The sequence below is a fragment of the Pantherophis guttatus genome, chromosome 3 (assembly GCF_059756535.1).
Source record: "Pantherophis guttatus breed Tessera chromosome 3, ASM5975653v1, whole genome shotgun sequence".
NCBI classification, from domain to species: domain Eukaryota; kingdom Metazoa; phylum Chordata; class Lepidosauria; order Squamata; family Colubridae; genus Pantherophis; species Pantherophis guttatus.
The window spans coordinates 130,814,090-130,831,357 of NC_142065.1; the positions used below are offsets into that span (position 1 = coordinate 130,814,090).

General features: G+C 36.0%; 1 protein-coding gene across 2 annotated transcripts in view; it reads left to right on the forward strand.

Moving 5' to 3' along the window:
• TRIO (trio Rho guanine nucleotide exchange factor) overlaps window positions 1-17,268 on the forward strand; it is a 263,174-nt gene that overhangs the window by 225,553 nt on the left and 20,353 nt on the right. For both annotated transcript variants that reach the window (XM_034411889.3, XM_034411890.3), the window contains exons 40-47: window positions 1,366-1,469; window positions 3,444-3,513; window positions 7,942-8,031; window positions 9,087-9,179; window positions 10,333-10,383; window positions 11,591-11,668; window positions 12,513-12,704; window positions 15,149-15,326. In XM_034411889.3, coding sequence (XP_034267780.1) covers window positions 1,366-1,469; window positions 3,444-3,513; window positions 7,942-8,031; window positions 9,087-9,179; window positions 10,333-10,383; window positions 11,591-11,668; window positions 12,513-12,704; window positions 15,149-15,326 — 856 coding nt within the window. The remainder of the gene's footprint in view (window positions 1-1,365; window positions 1,470-3,443; window positions 3,514-7,941; window positions 8,032-9,086; window positions 9,180-10,332; window positions 10,384-11,590; window positions 11,669-12,512; window positions 12,705-15,148; window positions 15,327-17,268) is intronic.

A 17,268-nucleotide genomic window follows, 5' to 3' on the forward strand; every position in this document is an offset into this window, starting at 1 on the left:
CCCACATAATAATGTATCTGGCTATGCTCACAGAAAAGCTATTCATAGAACTTCTGAAGCTTCTGAACACTGAAAAGCATAGAGCTATAATCATAAAATTATTGATTCTGAGCAGATATAATTTGGTTCAGAATAAATATCCAGTAGAATTCCTATGTACTCATGTAGGAGAAATATAGAGACATTTAGAATTATTAACTAGCCGAAATTGTTAGGCTAACTAATATGCCAAGCAATTACATGTATAGGTAGACCGACAAATATAAGTATATACAGGTAGTCCTTGACTTATGATCACAATTGAGCCCAACATTTCTGTTACATTTGTTCTGAGACATTTGTTAAGAGTTTTGCCCCATTTTACAACCTTTCTTGCCACAGTTGTTAAGTGAATCACTGTACTTGTTAAATTAGTAACACGGTGGTTAAGGGAATCTTGCTTCCCCATTAACTGTATTTCTCAGAAGGTTGCAAAAGGTGAACACATGACCCCAGGATACTGCAACCGTCATAAATAGGAGGCAGTTGCGAAGCATTTGAATTTTGATCACATGACCACGGGGATGCAGCAATGGTTGTAAGTGTAAAAAAAGGTCATAAGGCACTTTTTTGTAACTTCATGTTATAACTACAAATGGTCACTAAATGAACTGTTGTAATTCAAAGACTACCTGTAGTCAAGAAATAGGTTCAAACTAAGAACTGAAATAAATTTGCCTCTCTAATTTTCATTTATTGAACATATAACATAAGCTTTCCCTAGCAATCCAGAATAGATGTGTGTATTTATGCTGCTTTTATGTTTTAGGTGGATATTTTATTTTGATCTTTTTTTGCTGATGAATCAGTTCAGTTGTGACATTATAGGTAATGCATCCAAACTGATAATATTATATATGGAATTCAAGCCTTATTAGAACCATATATTTTGCCATTATGGAGAAGGATTTTAATTTCTTTTCAACTATTTAGGCAAATCATTTTTCTGCTTAAATGAATGGATGCATCATAAATGTGCTGTGGGCAGATCACTGGCCCATTTCTGGTTGTTTACCTTGTGCATATTAGGATTATTGCTTTTGTTCATACTGGCTGGAAAAATTGCAAATTGTAGGTTAAAATGTCACCAGCTTGATAAAAGGCTTGGATAAGGTGAATTCATATCCAGCACGACAGAATTCCACAACAAATAACTTGCATAAGATCGCCATGCATCATTTTTCTATTAAGAAATGGGAAACATTTTTGTAAAGTTTAAACACACATCTCTGAACAGAGAATGGGATAGTGCATCAGCCTAAATTTAAGCACACCTGCAGATAAATAACAGGACCCTTATTGATTTTTCTTGCTAATTTATTTTAGGGTTATATGGCACTCATGAAAGAAGATGGTGTTCCTGATGACATGAAAGGAAAAGACAAAATTGTGTTTGGCAACATTCATCAAATATATGACTGGCACAGAGAGTATGTATGGTTTTTATTTTTGAGTAAATGTCATACTTTTTTTAACCTTGCAAGAGTCACTGAAGAGATGGATAAACTAACTCAAACATTACAAGATACCATGTTAGAAAAAAATATTTGGATGGGCTTGAAAGATGATAAAGGTGAAGAAGTGACTTCTTTATTTGATATGTTTTTGTTTCATCAAAGCGAGTCCAAATTTACCTGCAGATAGACATTATGTCACAGTAATTATGTTTTTAAATTTGTACAGTTCCACAGAAGTAACAATCAGATGTAGCCAAAAGTATTCACTTTTGCTCCCCCCCCCCAAGAAAATCCCAAAATTGCTATGATATAATTTGGAAGTGATATAAATAAATGGCATCCATCATTCTTTATTCTGTAGTCCACAGAATAAACTCACGATGTCACGTTGCCATCACGTGACGTTTCACAACGTTTTTTCCATTCTCAGGGCTGAGTGGGCATGGCCTGTGCATGATGCATCCGGCCGCCAATTTGACACCCCTGCTGTAGCCCATAGAACTGACACTTTATTTTGGTGTGTGACTTAACATATTCTGGAAAATAATAGAACAAATAAAAGTGACGTTGTCAGTTAGACATTCATTATCAAAAGAAGCACAGTTGTTTATTTTCAGTAAATTGCTATTCAGAATAAAGACCCTCATGAATTTTCCTGAGCCCAAGAGCAGACTATTGTTTGCAGATCAAGATTAGCATGGAGAATAGAATAGAATAGAATAGAATAGAATAGAATAGAATAGAATAGAATAGAATAGAATAGAATAGAATAGAATAGAATAGAATAGAATAGAATAGAATTTTTTATTGGCCAAGTGTGATTGGACACACAAGGAATTTGTCTTGGTGCATATGCTCTCAGTGTACATAAAAGAAAAGTTAAGATGCAGATAATTCAAGCTGGTTATTGTTGTAACCCCCTAACTGTGTAGACTTCCAAGTCCCAGAATTCTCAGCAATCCTATACTGGCTGGGAAATTTTGGGAATTGAAGTACCTGTATGTATCAGGATGATGCTTAAATAACTACCCATTGTTCCTTGTAACCTATTTTTAATATGCATCCCACACAGCTTCATCAAGATCACCCTTTACTTATGTGGATTGGTCAAAGTCCTTTGGATATACAATAACATTTCTTTTAACTATAGGGAGGAACTTTTATTAAACTCTTGACAGTTTTAGCTGAAAATGTAAGTCCCCCCCATTTAATAACTGAAGAAGTCTGCCATAGATAACGTCTCTATTTTGAGACCCAGATAGCAAACAGCATTTGGCCCCTGGGCTGACTATATGAAAGAGAGATATTGGAAAGTCAACAGATAAAAATAATTGTCTGATGAACTAATCACACTCAAAAGGCATTTCACAAGGGATTTGGCTGTCTGAAGAATCTGTATGTGAAAGAACTTTATTACCATTATTATTAGATCTCAAAATGGCCACCTGTCTCTCTCTTCCCTTTTAATATGTCTGTGAATGAGTGATGATGACTCCTTAATAGATAGGCCTTGGACTAGATCCAGTTGTTAGCTTTTAGTGCAAGCCCTTGAGACATTATTTATTGAAGGTAATTTTTCCCCTTAGCTTGCTGATTAAAGATAATGGTTCAGTTTGTTTTTATTAAGGTTTAGAGGTAGGTAAGAGTGAATTCCTGGTGTGCCCAATTTAGTATTACTAGTTCTACATGAAAGGGAGGAAACATTTGCTACTTGATGCTTGTTTGATATAACCCAGTTTTTCACGGAGCATCTTATGTGGGAAAAATTACTGTTTAATCAATTCCATGCAAAGTATCTTAGATGTATTCTCCACATGTCTTCATTGTAGTAGTTGATATCCTTCAATGGAGCAAAAATAATGACTCTATTTTGAAGCTATTACATCTTGCCCCTATTCAAATAAACAAATAAAAAGTTTTGTTTTTGTGTTTTTTTTTTCTCTGCAGTTTCTTTTTAGGAGAATTAGAGAAGTGCCTTGAGGATCCAGAAAAATTAGGATCACTTTTTGTTAAACATGTAAGTCTGAACACCAAGTTTGCATTTTTATGTACAGAACCTCTTTTAAACTAAGCAAAAACATTTTAAAATGCAGAGTAAACAAAAAACAGCTTGGCAGCACAAATACGTACATTTGTGTATATGTGAATATATATGAGATCCAAAAGAGAAATACAAACATTTTAAATATCAGGATTCAGTATTTTGAACAACACTTGAACGGAGGAAAGGAATATACTAAGTAAAACTTAGTTAACGTAAGAATGACAATTTATAAAATATTATAAACTAAGGAGAAGCACAACAAAGATGACTACGGGACTGGAGGCTAAATCATATAAACATATTGCTGGAATTGGATATGACTAGTTTAATGAAAAGGAGGACTACGGGTGACATGATTGCAATGTTCCAATATCTAAGAAGCTGTTACAAAGAAGGGGGAATCAACCTATTTTCCAAAGTACCTGAAGGAAGGTCAAGAAGCAATGGATGGAAACAACAGAGAAGCAACCTAAAACTAAGGAAAAATTTCCTGACAGTTAGAACAGTTAATCAGTGGAGCAACTTGCTTCCAGAAGTTGTGGGTGCTCCAATACTGGAAGTTTTAAGAAGAAATTGAACAACCATTTGTCTGAAATGCCTGAGTAGGGGGTTGGACTAGAAGACCACCAAGGTCCCTTCCAGCTTTGTTATTCTGGATATTAAGGCTATTTTTATCATTTATAGGTTATCTTTTCAACCAGTCACCCACATATTGCCCACTTTATTCATATTCAAAATAAGAAATCTTTGTACTACTTAATGGTATAATTTTCTTTTGCTTCATTTATTTATTTTTTCTTGACTTTTAAGTGAAAGTGGCAGTGTATAAAAACCTTTAAAAAAGCTAGGGATTCACAATCCTCTTGGTTCATAAATGATCTTTTAGGAACTGTCATAGCTTTTCATATTGAATCTTAGCAGAGAATAATATGGGCAATCAAAAATTAGGAGTAAAAAAATTAAAATTGATAGGCATTTTTGAATTGTCGTAATTCAAAACCTAAGAAATAGATTTTTTTAAAATGTTACTAACTATTCTTTATACTGAAAATGAGCTTTCAGCCTTCCTTTCTGGATATCTAGCAAAGTATGGTAAAGTGCAACATATTTAATAAAAATTAAACATTAAACATTGTATAGAACCAGTATCCAATCTCAGCTGTAAAAAAAAACTAGTATATTTTGCAAAAAGTCATATGTTTGCATTGTAATTAATCTGTATGATTAAACCTGTAAAGAACCTAAAAATATTTCCTTAAGGAGGAGACCATTATTGAAGTCTTGCCCCTGGGCTCTAGTAATTAATTAATGCCTGGAGGGACCAAGGGAATCTTTTTTCCTCAGTGTTTCTCTTCATGCTCATCAACAGCTGATTTGAGACCCAACTACCTAATAATTCTGCTTATTGCAGAGAAGTTGGGGGAAGATATCCTGAGCAATTAGCTATCCGGAGGGATGGATAAAACTGTCTGCTGCCAAGAAGACTCCTTCTCATCTCTGGGAACTAGCTGAAAAAGCTGCCTGCCAAGGATTTCAGCTCCGTGACTGCTTGGATTTCAGCATTCCAAGCAGGCACAGGGCTGAAATCTGTGGGTAAGTAGATCTTTTCTCTGGGCTCCAGAGATGAGAGAAAGCTGAAATATAAAGCAGGCTTCTCAGCTCCTGAGTCAGCATGGTGAAGACGAGGAGTGTCTCAGGGATAGGGGAGGGCGGTGCACTGTGTCTCTCTGCTCGGGGCTGAAAATCTTGCTTGAATTTTGGCAGAGAGGATTTTCAGTTCCTCAGTGGAGAGAGGCACATGTAGCACTCCAAGGTTGTCATCAACCCATCTCCAAGACACTTGGGATTCTGTCCACTTAATGGCCTGTGAGATCACTTAATGACTGCTTTGCTCAATGACTGAAATCTCCATCCAAATGTGATTATGAGTCAAGGACTAACTATTAATATCTATCTAACACAATTTCACCTTTTCTGGAGACATTTTTTAAAAATATGTCTTTCTTTGCTGTCAGACCTTGTTCACTTGTCCTAAGCAGTGCGATTTAAAGAAATCAGCTTGCATTGGGTAAAAATTAGCTTGTGTTTGTTACAGTCATTTAGTTAGCAGAGGATAGCATTCTTTAGCTGAAAGGGATCTGTAGATTTCCTCACATTGAGAAAGAACTGAACAGATCGAAAGGTAGCAAGATTCCCGCCTGATTAGAACATCTGAAAGTTCCATGATTGCGCTACTCTTTGGGAAAGAAAAGCTGGAAAGCATTTGAAGCTTTTCCTCTTCAGTTTGTTAATGGCAAATCTTCTTTGGCTATGAAAGTAGAAACAGGGAACAACCAGAAAGAACAATAAAAGTCAGCTATTGGCTCTCTTCCATGTAAATCTCTGCAGCATTCCTTGACAAGTCATTAGGGAACTTTCAGCATTCTAGAGTGCAAGTTAATTTATCTATAAATTGTATAGTATAGCCTCATCTGCATATCCTGCTTGCCCCAGCACAGAGATGTTTCTGCAGAACAGAAAAGCCTGATATCACCTGCAACGTGCCTCTATTTTTTTCTGGGAAAGCAACCTCTGCTTAGTTCTTTCTTATTCCACATCAAAAGTATGTTATGTAACTTCAAACAGTACTTATATTTCTGCACAGTCTGTCTGCTGCAGTTCATTTTGTTATAGGCAAATGCTTCCTCTCCATCTGGTTCAGTAGTGGGATTCAAATCCTGTCGATACCGGTTTGCTCATGGGCGTGTGTGCAACGCTTCTGCGCATGCGCAGAGACATCTGGTGGGTGGGCGGAGCCTCCCGCCATCGCTACCGGTTCACCCGATCCGGGTCGAACCGGTAGCATCCCATCACTGGTCTGGTTATATTTGCTATAGCAGGCATATAGCCCTTCCCTTTGGCCATTACTTGCAGCCCCTCATGGCCATTTTGTCCTTGTCTGTTTTTTTCAGAAGTATCTTCCCACATAAAGCTCAACAAATTATAGCCTGTCAGAGAAATTCAGTGAACCTCTGGACGTTTCTATCCACTCCTACTTTTTTTTAGGTTTTTTTATTTTTTTAAAAAAAATATCAATCTACCAAGGAATTGATGGAATGGCAGACTGCCTTTCATCCTCTCTTGTTGATGAATGGTAAAATGCTGGGATATGAGTGACTAGAATTCTGCCAGTTTCCCTTTCTAGCTGAAGTAAAAGCAGAATGAGAAACTATCTACAGACCTCTGTTAAGATTGGAAAAGCCCTGTCCAAAGCGGAAGGGGAGTCATGGAAAAGGTTGGCAAATGGAAAACACATGTTCTCATAGACCACCCTCAGAAAGGAATTCAATAAGAGGCTTGCTTTCCCTACACAGGTGGGAGGGATAAAGAAATGGAAATCACCGTTTGGGAACTATGATAACTACTGTCCAGATACAACATCTGGCCACTATTAAGGCCAAAGCCTTGAAATCCAGACAGCAATTTCTCAAGCTAGCTTAATTTCCAGCCAAATTCAACATAAGAGGCAAACAGCTTACAACTGATGAGCTCTTACTCAGCTTGAATTAGATTTCTTGAAGTTCAGTGTGCAAAGAAAACCATTTTGGTTTTTTGTCTGTCATTGTTCCTGTTTTTGTTTTTCCTTGTGGTCTAAACTTTCTCATATTGTGAGCTCCATATATCTCAATGCCTAGAAATTTATGTAAATGTCATAGTTGTTGCTCAGTTTATTATTATATTGGCAGAGGCTACTGCCAATAAGATAAAAGTAGTGAAGTATAAGAGTTGAGGCTTTGTAGAGTGTCCTTCATGTTTTCCCACTTACAGAAAGTGGGAAAACAAAGTTTTTGGCTCCCGTTGAAAACATGCTATAAAACACGGGTGTCAAACTCGCTGCATCACATTGCTGTGACGTGATGTTTCATGATGTTTTTCCCATTCGCAGAACTGGGGTGGGCGTGGCCTACATGTGACGCATCTGGCCCACAGTTTGACACCCCTGCTATAAAATCTAAGGCAATACCTATATGAGCTGGTGACCAACAAAACGTATCTGGAAAAGTTTCCTTCAGAGCAAAAAGTTTGAAAATCAGTGTGTTGACCATATATCTAATCAATTCCGCAATTTATTAAAGCTGTAATGATAGTTATGTTCATACTTCATTTTCTACTTAGAGCACTATATTGATAAGACATAGCATACACATCAAATATAGTTTTCCTGCTTCTATTTGGAAAAGATAATGCTACAGTTGTAGAGATAATTGCTATTTAAGATGTACAGTATACATTTTTTTCAAGCTGTTATAAACCAGAATAGAACCAGAATTTTCAGATTATAATAATCTCAATTTTAGTCCATGTCAATTTACTTTGTTTTTTTCTGCAATACACATTTATTGTTCTTTCCTTTCATTCCAGGAGAGAAGATTGCACATGTATATAGTTTATTGCCAAAATAAACCAAAGTCTGAGCATATTGTCTCAGAATACATTGATACATTTTTTGAGGTAAGTGCCAAAGGAGTTGTGAGGGGAGATGTACTGTATCTGTGTCTCTTGATAGAAGGGAAACAGCTACAATCTTCTCCAAATTTACTTAATCTTTTCCATTTTTGATCTATTAACACCCTTGGGATTGGGGCTGAAATTGGTTTATTTTTACCAAATAAATGAATGTGTTTCCTGTCTATTAACTCTGACATTTAATATCTCTTTATAACAAATTCCAGTTCAGAGATGGATTACATGTAACCCGTGACTTCATTGTGAAGCTAAATCACAATAACTGATTAAAGTGAATCAGTGATGTAGTCGTAGATTCCCCAATTGCTTATACATACCAGAATAAGGAGATTCAGATGAGGGGGGAAAGAACAAAAGGGACATTAATATTATAGCTGTAGTACCTAATAAGGGTGTTTTTATTCAGCCATGTCTTATGTATAAAGTTCTTTCTGCAAGGCTGATTCTGACAACGTAATATAGGCAAGTAGGGCAGCTGTGCTCCCAAATGTGAATGATCGCATAATACTTCTGGGAATGTGAGTGATTAACGATAAATTGGATATAATTCAGAGGCCTGTTGGGGAAAATCTTTCAACCTGTTTTTGTCAGACCTGACAGGATGGAACTAGATCATATTGCAAAGTGAAGTCAATTGATTTCTTTTTCATCCAAATATACCCCCAGGCACCCTCAGGTTTAGCATCCCCAAACTGTACAACACAGGAAACTGCACTGAATTCAACTAGGTTTCCCCTTTTCAGTTGTTCAGGCAAGGATGATAAGATCAACTGCAAGGATGAACCAGTAGAGTTTTTCTCCCTCACTTAAATTTTTTTTAAAAAAAAATCCTCCTCCCTCATTGAATATATACAGAATGTTCTCTTTATTGATACACTTTCACATAAATAAAACCCAAAATATCTCAATTCATTTTCTAATTAAAATTGAGAATTAAGTATAGGAGAAACTGGGGGGAAATATAAAGTGCAATATACCTATTGTGTCTTCTTAATCTTAACCTATAGAAAGTATTCTGAACTTTACAATATTATTACTAGGATCTGAAGCAACGTTTGGGTCATAGACTTCAGCTCACAGATTTGCTGATAAAACCAGTGCAAAGAATTATGAAGTATCAGTTGTTACTAAAGGTAAGTAACTGAATGCTACAATTTTCACTTAAATTATTATGTCACATTTGGAAATCCAACTCTCTATATGTATACTCTCTTCTATATCATTTTGTCAGAGGTACAAGCATCCTCCCACCCCTGGCCATTCACTTTTTTTCCTCATGTGACTAGTTTTATTTCTTTGAGCTCTAACAACTAGTCCCTTTGACTAGTTCACTCCAAGAGTTCTCCATTAACATCATTACTGGAAGATGGTCTTTTTGATAAACCTTCTCTTCAGTTGAAAAGGATGGGAAATTAGGGAGTCAGTCTTATGTGTAGTCAATCATGACAAGGTGATATTAGGACCAGTTCCTTGCTTCATGGCCAATATTAATTCCAAACTTCATTCAGCTCAAGAGATTACGCTCCCCAGGTTCTTCCCATACCCCTTCCATCTTAGAGAACAAATCTGACAAAAGCAAAATATTCACACAGCAGAGGTCACACACTTCAAACATACTCAAGTTGGCTTCCTATTTTTTGAGGCAAGGAAGGGAAGTGAGTCAGGAAATGCATCAATCCAGCAGGAAAGAAATTCCTGCTGGCATCTGTCAAAGGGGTTGCTATATCACTAGTAGGGAACTATTAACACTCTTATCTAAATACAGAGAGTTCAGCTGAAAGGTGGGAAGATGTCAAATCATAACTTTATCAATGTTGAGTAAATAATAATGTTAATAAAATCAGAATATTGAAAGAAAATATTTGAGAAATTTACTGGAAGAATTCTGACCACTTCTAGCTAAACCAGTGACTTGAGATCAGAAGGCAAAGGTCTTAATTTGGTAAAAAGATAAATATTGAAGACCAAACAAATGTTTACTGGAAAATGCATTTTTCTATTTTAAAAATATATTTTCTAAGAAAATGGTGGTTCAGTATAGCAGATGGAAGCCTAACTATTGCATGGATGTATCTGCAATCAAGAGTCAGGAAACAGACAGTATTTTACTTTATTTTTATTTTTTACCATTTGAATTTTCTATCTAACTGCTTAATTTTTGATGTAATTGTGGCTTCACAGAAAACCTATAAAAGAATGGTGGATAAGTAGCTATTTTATTATCTGCCATTTCTGCAACAGGACTTTCCAGCTGTTTTAAACTGATTCCATGATTTTTCTTTACAGGATTTCCTCAAATACTCTAAAAAAGCAAATCTTGATACAACAGAATTAGAGGTACTTGAAAAATGTTACTCATTTTTAAAGTGTATTTATGGTCCCAGACCAATAAAAATATTGCTTTAAAACCATTCCTAATACCATCTTGGAAAGTTTTATAGTAAGAACAATCTGGTACACTTTTTCAGTATTATGACAAAATCAATGCTTTTCCTCCCTACCCCTCTGTTCATGCAAAGATGATTATAGGTTGTATAATTTCTATTCTGGAAAGTGATGGTTAGTCAGATGACATGGAATGACACTTTAAAATTCATTTTAATGCACTTAAACAATAGATGGCAACAAATGCAATTTGATTTGAAACTCTCTTTAGGAGTGTCATGCTCCTTACTGCCCCAGTGTGTTTTATTTTAGCATAAGATACCATTTTATCTTGACACTCTTAAACCATTAGCCATGCCTGTGCAGCTGGGCATGGGTATTTTTGTGTGGTGGAGAGAGAGGGCAAGAGAGAGATTAAAACTCAGGAACCCTATGAGAGGACAAACTCTTGATACTCCAAGTCAGTGTTTACCTCATCACGTGAGATGGAATGGTGGATAACTTCCTTTTAGTCTTCACATGAGGTATTCAGTTATTTTCCCCATCATTGCTTAGATCCTATCAGTATTTACAGTAATCCAGCATGCATGTAACTGTTTGGTATTTTTTGGTATTGGCTGATTCATTAGTAAAGGAGCAGAAATCCAAATCACCCCTCTTCCCTTTCCCAGATACTGTAGCTTTACCTAGGTTGTATCTTTCTGTTAATAGTTGAAACCTAAGATGTTCAGCAAGCCGGTCTACATCAGATAAAATGGCATTAGCTGTAGCAGCAAAAGTTATAAATTGTTAAGCCATCTCTAAGGGGCTTCAAGAATTTATATTGTGATGGAATGCCACTTTCAGTTAGATGCTGTACTTTCACTCCTTCCATTAACAATGGTTACAAGGTCCCTAGGCTCATAAAACTGACCATAACTCTGGCACTTAATTATAAATAGTATGTAACAGATATAGCAGAAAAATATAGTATCTATGACATAAAATCCTAACATTGGGGCTACAAGATCTTGTTTTAGTTACATTGATGAGGAGTAATGGAAGGTTGTAACGAATCTGGAGGATGCCTAGTTGTGAGGAAAGTAACTTGAACAAATCTGATACATGTGATAGAGGAGGGTATAACTAGTGCTCTAATTTCTCTCAATTTATTCAACAGAGAGCAGTAGAAGTAATGTGCATTGTTCCAAAACGGTGCAATGACATGATGAATGTTGGTCGTTTGCAAGGATTTGATGTAAGTTTTTTGGGGGGTTATGCTCTTTCTTTCTAACAAATGTCTTTTACAATCATGTGAGATGTTTTCATGGATGTTCTCAGCTGTTTCAAACTTCTAATTTTCTTGTAAAATCCAATTAAAATTCCTTGTCCAGTTACATCCAGACTCAAGAATGTGATGTTGGCTGAAAATCAGAGCCTTAGGCTAGAAATGATCCTAGAAATCATGATCTTCTTTCTGAAGGCTGGGCCCAGACACAGAATATATTATTTCCCCACTTTTCCCTCATTCCATTCTCTCAGGGACCTGTTCTCATTTGGTCTATCATACATCTATCATAGTAGTTTTAGGAGTTGTTTGACCAGAGAATCTAAAAACAATGTTTCTAGGCTTAGATCACTTGCGTGGTAGATAAAGCTAGTGCAGATTATTCTTACATGTGTGAAATTCAGTGAATGAGATAAGATGGGATACTTTCTGAACATACATATTGCACAAAGCTGAAGAAATGTACTGACAAATCTAGAATTCCATGAAAAATTGTGTGATATTATATAGAAAGAACATTTCTGTTTCAGTGAAATTCTTTTCTTTTTGCATTTTTCTTCAGAGGTAATTCTTCTAATTTTAACTCAAAATTGGGATGTTTGGGGAATAAATTAATGTATTCATATTAATAAATATACTACTACTAATAAATTAGTAAATTGAGAGGGATTATACAAGCATGAAGATGTGCTTGAACTATAACTGTAACTACTATTTTACTTGAAAGTGATAGTATCAAGTTTCAGCTAACAGCTATCTTTTTCAGTTCATGACTACAAGTTTTAATGAAATTTATTTTGATCCCTGTTTTAAGGGTAAAATCGTTGCACAGGGTAAGCTGTTGCTGCAAGATACATTCATGGTTACGGACCAAGATACAGGGCTCTTGCCACGTTGCAAGGAAAGACGTGTCTTCCTCTTCGAGCAGATTGTGATATTCAGTGAGCCTCTGGATAAAAAGAAAGGTTTCTCAACACCAGGATTCTTATTTAAAAACAGTATCAAGGTTTGTATTTGCATGTTTGTGTTTTTACAGCTGTGCACATATACTTTTAATGGCATTTTAATTCTGTTTTGATTCTCCTGTAACATTTTTTTTAAGCTTGGAATAACCTGTAGCTCAAAAAACAATAATCAGTTGAAATAACTTTTAGCTCTGAATACTTCCCATTCAGCCTTCTTTCCTGTTGCTTTGCATCATTCTGACAGTTACATCCAAAAAAACCGTATCCTTTAATTTATGACTGGCATTATATGTCTTAGGAACCAGAAGCCACATTTGACTAATTAAATCCTTTGTCCCATTCTTACCCCATATCCTACAACTGTGTGATATGAGCTTCAGATTAAAAGGCTTATGGCTTGTACTAGTTATGATGCACAAATAGCCCAAAAAAGAACAAAGTCCAGTTGCCTTTTGAAAAAGCACCTTTGGAACAATCATGGCATGGATGATTGAGCAGCTCTATAGATACCCAGTAAAAAAAGTTAAAGCCAGATTTGCATAGCTGAGTTGATTCTGTGTTGATTTCAGACTTAATAAAGGCTAGGGAAGTATTACAGTAGGCTTGTCTTGTATAGAACACCTCTCTCTGCAATTTGGAAATAAGGTAGAAACAAAGCCAGTTAGACATAGTGAAGTAAAATATATAGAAGAAAGCAACAGGGAAATCCAAAAGAGCTCCCACACCTCTGTGTTCATTGAACTTATATAGAAGAGCCCAAATGTGCAAAATTAGCTGTTCAGATTAAATTGGCCTTAGAATAAAATTTGAGTTTTGTATGCTTGATGCCCCTTCTACTGAGTGACTTCCTTTTGAGTTCTCAGTCTCCAACTATAAAACAGTATTAGATTCTCTTCTCGGTAATAAAGTTTAGAGTAGCATTTTATCCAAAGGGCCCGAGGTTATGGGACTTTTCTCTGAAGCATCTGCATTGTGAAATCTTCTCCCCCAAGAGATGAGCTCAGTCTCATAACTCCTGAGTTTTGTAAGGTATCTTAAGACCTGGTTATGCTAGCAGGCCTTGGAACCCAAGGGGATGGGTAAACTTCTGAGATGGCTCCATTCTTAATAATATCGCTCTGTCTATTTTTCTCTTTTCCTGTTTTAGTTCTGATTTTATACATTTAATGCTCCTTTAATAATTATTATATAGTTGTTTTAGGTAGTAGTAATTGTTTTATTTTACTGGATTATTGTATGTCACACAGAGTCATGTGAGATATTTCTGTGAGATAGGACGCTATATAAATTTGATTAATAAATAATAAACAAGTAATATCCACCCTTTCCTGTGGAAGACAGAACAGCAATTATATGGTAAAATCACCAGCTGAAGAGGAGGGGTCCCCTCTAGGCGGAGTAAAGAGACATGCCAACTTAATATCTGCTTAGGGGAGGAAATGTCTGAAGTCAATTTTAGTTCTATATTTGCTATTTCCCAAGGGAAAGCAGACAGTCTGGCAAGATTCTCTTAATTTAGGTGATCAGCAATAAATAATCTATTTGACCGATGTTCTGGTTACTTGCACTTCACAATTTAATTCTTATCATTGTTTAGATTGCAACCTTTTTTAATGAGACCTAGAATCTGAATTTTCTAAATTAAAACCCAACTCTCTAAAACCAATACTTTATTTTACCATAGATTGGCTGGCTTGTTGCAATTAGAATGTAATTTGAATATGGTTATTCGTAATAGCTGGTATAATTTTGCCTTACTTTGTAATTTCATTCTGAGTTACTAATACGTGTTCTGAAGTTAACTAACAGGAGTATTTTCCTGAAACGGTATCTATATGTTAGGTAACTTATGAAAATAACAAATTGTGACTGAAGTTTACAAGTGAGTAGCACTTACTCCACAGTAGTGTTCTGTGGATTACTCACATAATTCCTTTCCTCAAAGTTTAATAAGTGTAAAATGACTCCCAGTCATCATTTACAACTCATTTGGTGTCAACATACAAAATTCCTCATTTGCGCCTGCTCATTTTCCTTGAGCAGATGCAAATTAGAATAGCTTAAAGAATTGTTAAATTTAATTAAGAAACAATCAGGCAAGGAAGCTTTGGTTAAATTAGGAAGGGATTAAGCTAATATGTTTTTCAATTTTGTATCGTGTGAACTTTTCCTATGATCTGTTTTACTGTATTGTTGAAAAGAGAGGAATGAATTTATTTTTTTTTCCCAAAAGTATAAACTTATTGCTGTGTTGTCAAAGTTGTTGTATTTCAGTATTTGACAGGTAACTAATTTGTACTTGCAAGTGTCTTGACTGTGCAGACAGACTGATAATGTTGGTTAATTATGCTATTGCAACCATGCATCCTTTTCTTCATTCAGGTACATAAAGGTCTGCAGTCACTATTGATCAGTATAAATAATCAAAAATAACAACATGAAGGTGAAAATCACTCTAAACTTCTTGCTTTCTGTCTAAATAAAGGTGAGTTGCCTTTGCTTGGAGGAGAATGTAGACAACGATCCGTGTAAATTTGCACTAACATCAAGAGCAGGTGATGTCATGGAGTCCTTTGTTTTGCATTCCACCAATCCAGGAGTACGTCAAATGTGGATCCATGAAATCAACCAAATCTTGGAAAACCAGCGTAATTTTCTAAATGGTAAACATTACAATTTTTTTACTGACTTTTACTGACATTTGTTGTTTCCAAATCTTTGTTGATCCAACTAAGTGATAATGAATCAATCGCTTTTTATAATCAATCTAGACAGTATGTAAATTAGTTCTGTTTTTTTTGTTTTTTAGCTTTTGCAGTTCACCTTTTTATCAATCCAAAGTTAATATTTGCATCTCTGCTTTTTCTTTTATTTCCTTCTGGAAGAAAGGAAATTATTATTTTTTCCTAAATAATCTTAGCTGTCGTTCACTATAATGCCTGTGAATAATTTAAGCATTTTAGGTGAGCACAGCATCAGCCTATAGTTTCCTGGTGTTTTCTCATTTGCTGTGTCTTTTTGAATCAGATATGTTTTGCCAGTTATTAACCATTCACCAATGTCTCCTCTATGCAATGCTTCATCAACTTGTTTAGTTATAATTGAATATAAACTAGTCAGACATTTGAGCCAAAAGCAACTGCTTATTTTCAGGAATTGTCCAGTTTTTAATCCTTTTCACACAATTTCTAACCATTTCTGCTATAATTATTACTTCTACCATTTGACTTTTTAAAATTCATCCAGTATTTTTTATTATAAGTTTATTGAATTTCTCATAGATCTATCCAAAACTGAATTATTTTCTTTTTGTTTGGTTTCCCACTTTCAGAATTTTTATTATAATTTTGCTTTGGTAGAATCACCTTTGATCTGATTTGAAATAGCTGATTTTGCTTAAATTGGGTGCCTCGTGAAGTTAATTTTCCCAGCTACTGCTGTTATTTGTTGCTTTATGATTTCCAAAACTTTTTCAATTGTTCTGGACCGAACCGATGTTTTTTATTAGGATTGTCTTGATTCTTACATGATTTTTGCTCTTTCGTGTTTTTTAAATTACTTGTATCTGATCTTAATCTCTTTATCTTGGTCTTGAGTCTGATCTTCCAGTTTTGGAATGACTATGATTTTGCTTTGGGGGTTCTCTAATTTCAGTACCAGGTCTCCTGTAAACCCCACTGCTGAACTGGAGGCAGGCTGATTGTCTGTTCGATAGATGTTATTTTAATCTTTGCAAGCACCTCATTAACTTCCTTCATTATAGGTGCCAGGTCTTTTAAGGGCACTACTTTAAATTCTGTCAATCTTGGTCTGCTGTTGTTAAATGAAGATTGCAGGTCATTAAGCAAGGGCCTCTTTGCAACTTTTTGCTGGCTTCCAGAAACCAGTTTCAGTGGGGAAGACAGCAGGAAGGTGCAAATTGCCAAGGGGCTCGCAAGCAGGCCAGCAGGCAGGTAAGTGGCTGCTGTCAGGCAGGGAAGGTTGTGGGAGTGGTCGGCATAGCATGAGTTCAGTGGGTCAAGGGGTAGATGCTGCCAGGTAGGGGAAGGGCACACCAGGAAGTGCAAGTGACCAGCATAAGTGCAGCAGCGTAGGGAGGTGGCTGTCCCAGGCAGGTGAGAGTGTGTGGGTGACCAGTGCAGTGCCAGCGCAAGCATGGCAGGCTGTGGGTGGCTGATGTCTGGTGGGGGAGTGGTACCTGAGCAACTTGCAACCTTCCCTTCTGGCTTTCCCATTTACTTTGTTTTGAGAAGACAGCAGGAAGGTCGCAAATGGTGATCATGTGGCCACAGGACACTGCAACCATCACAAATGCATGTCATTGGTTTATTCTTATACCACTTTGTAGTAACAACTATCAAGGTGTAGGTGAGGTAATAGTGTAGAGATGAACATAATGTTATATACATTGCGGGCTTTAGTGTTTAAAAATTATAAATATTTTTCATGTCTAAATTATTACTTCTTTTAACGTGCATGGTAAAGCATTTGTATGTATAAAACAGGTTGCATTGGAAGTCAGACAAGACTATTGTTCATCATTTTTCTTTCTGTTCTTTTACTTGCTAGTGGGCTATTTCACCATCAAGAGAGGGGTATAGATGA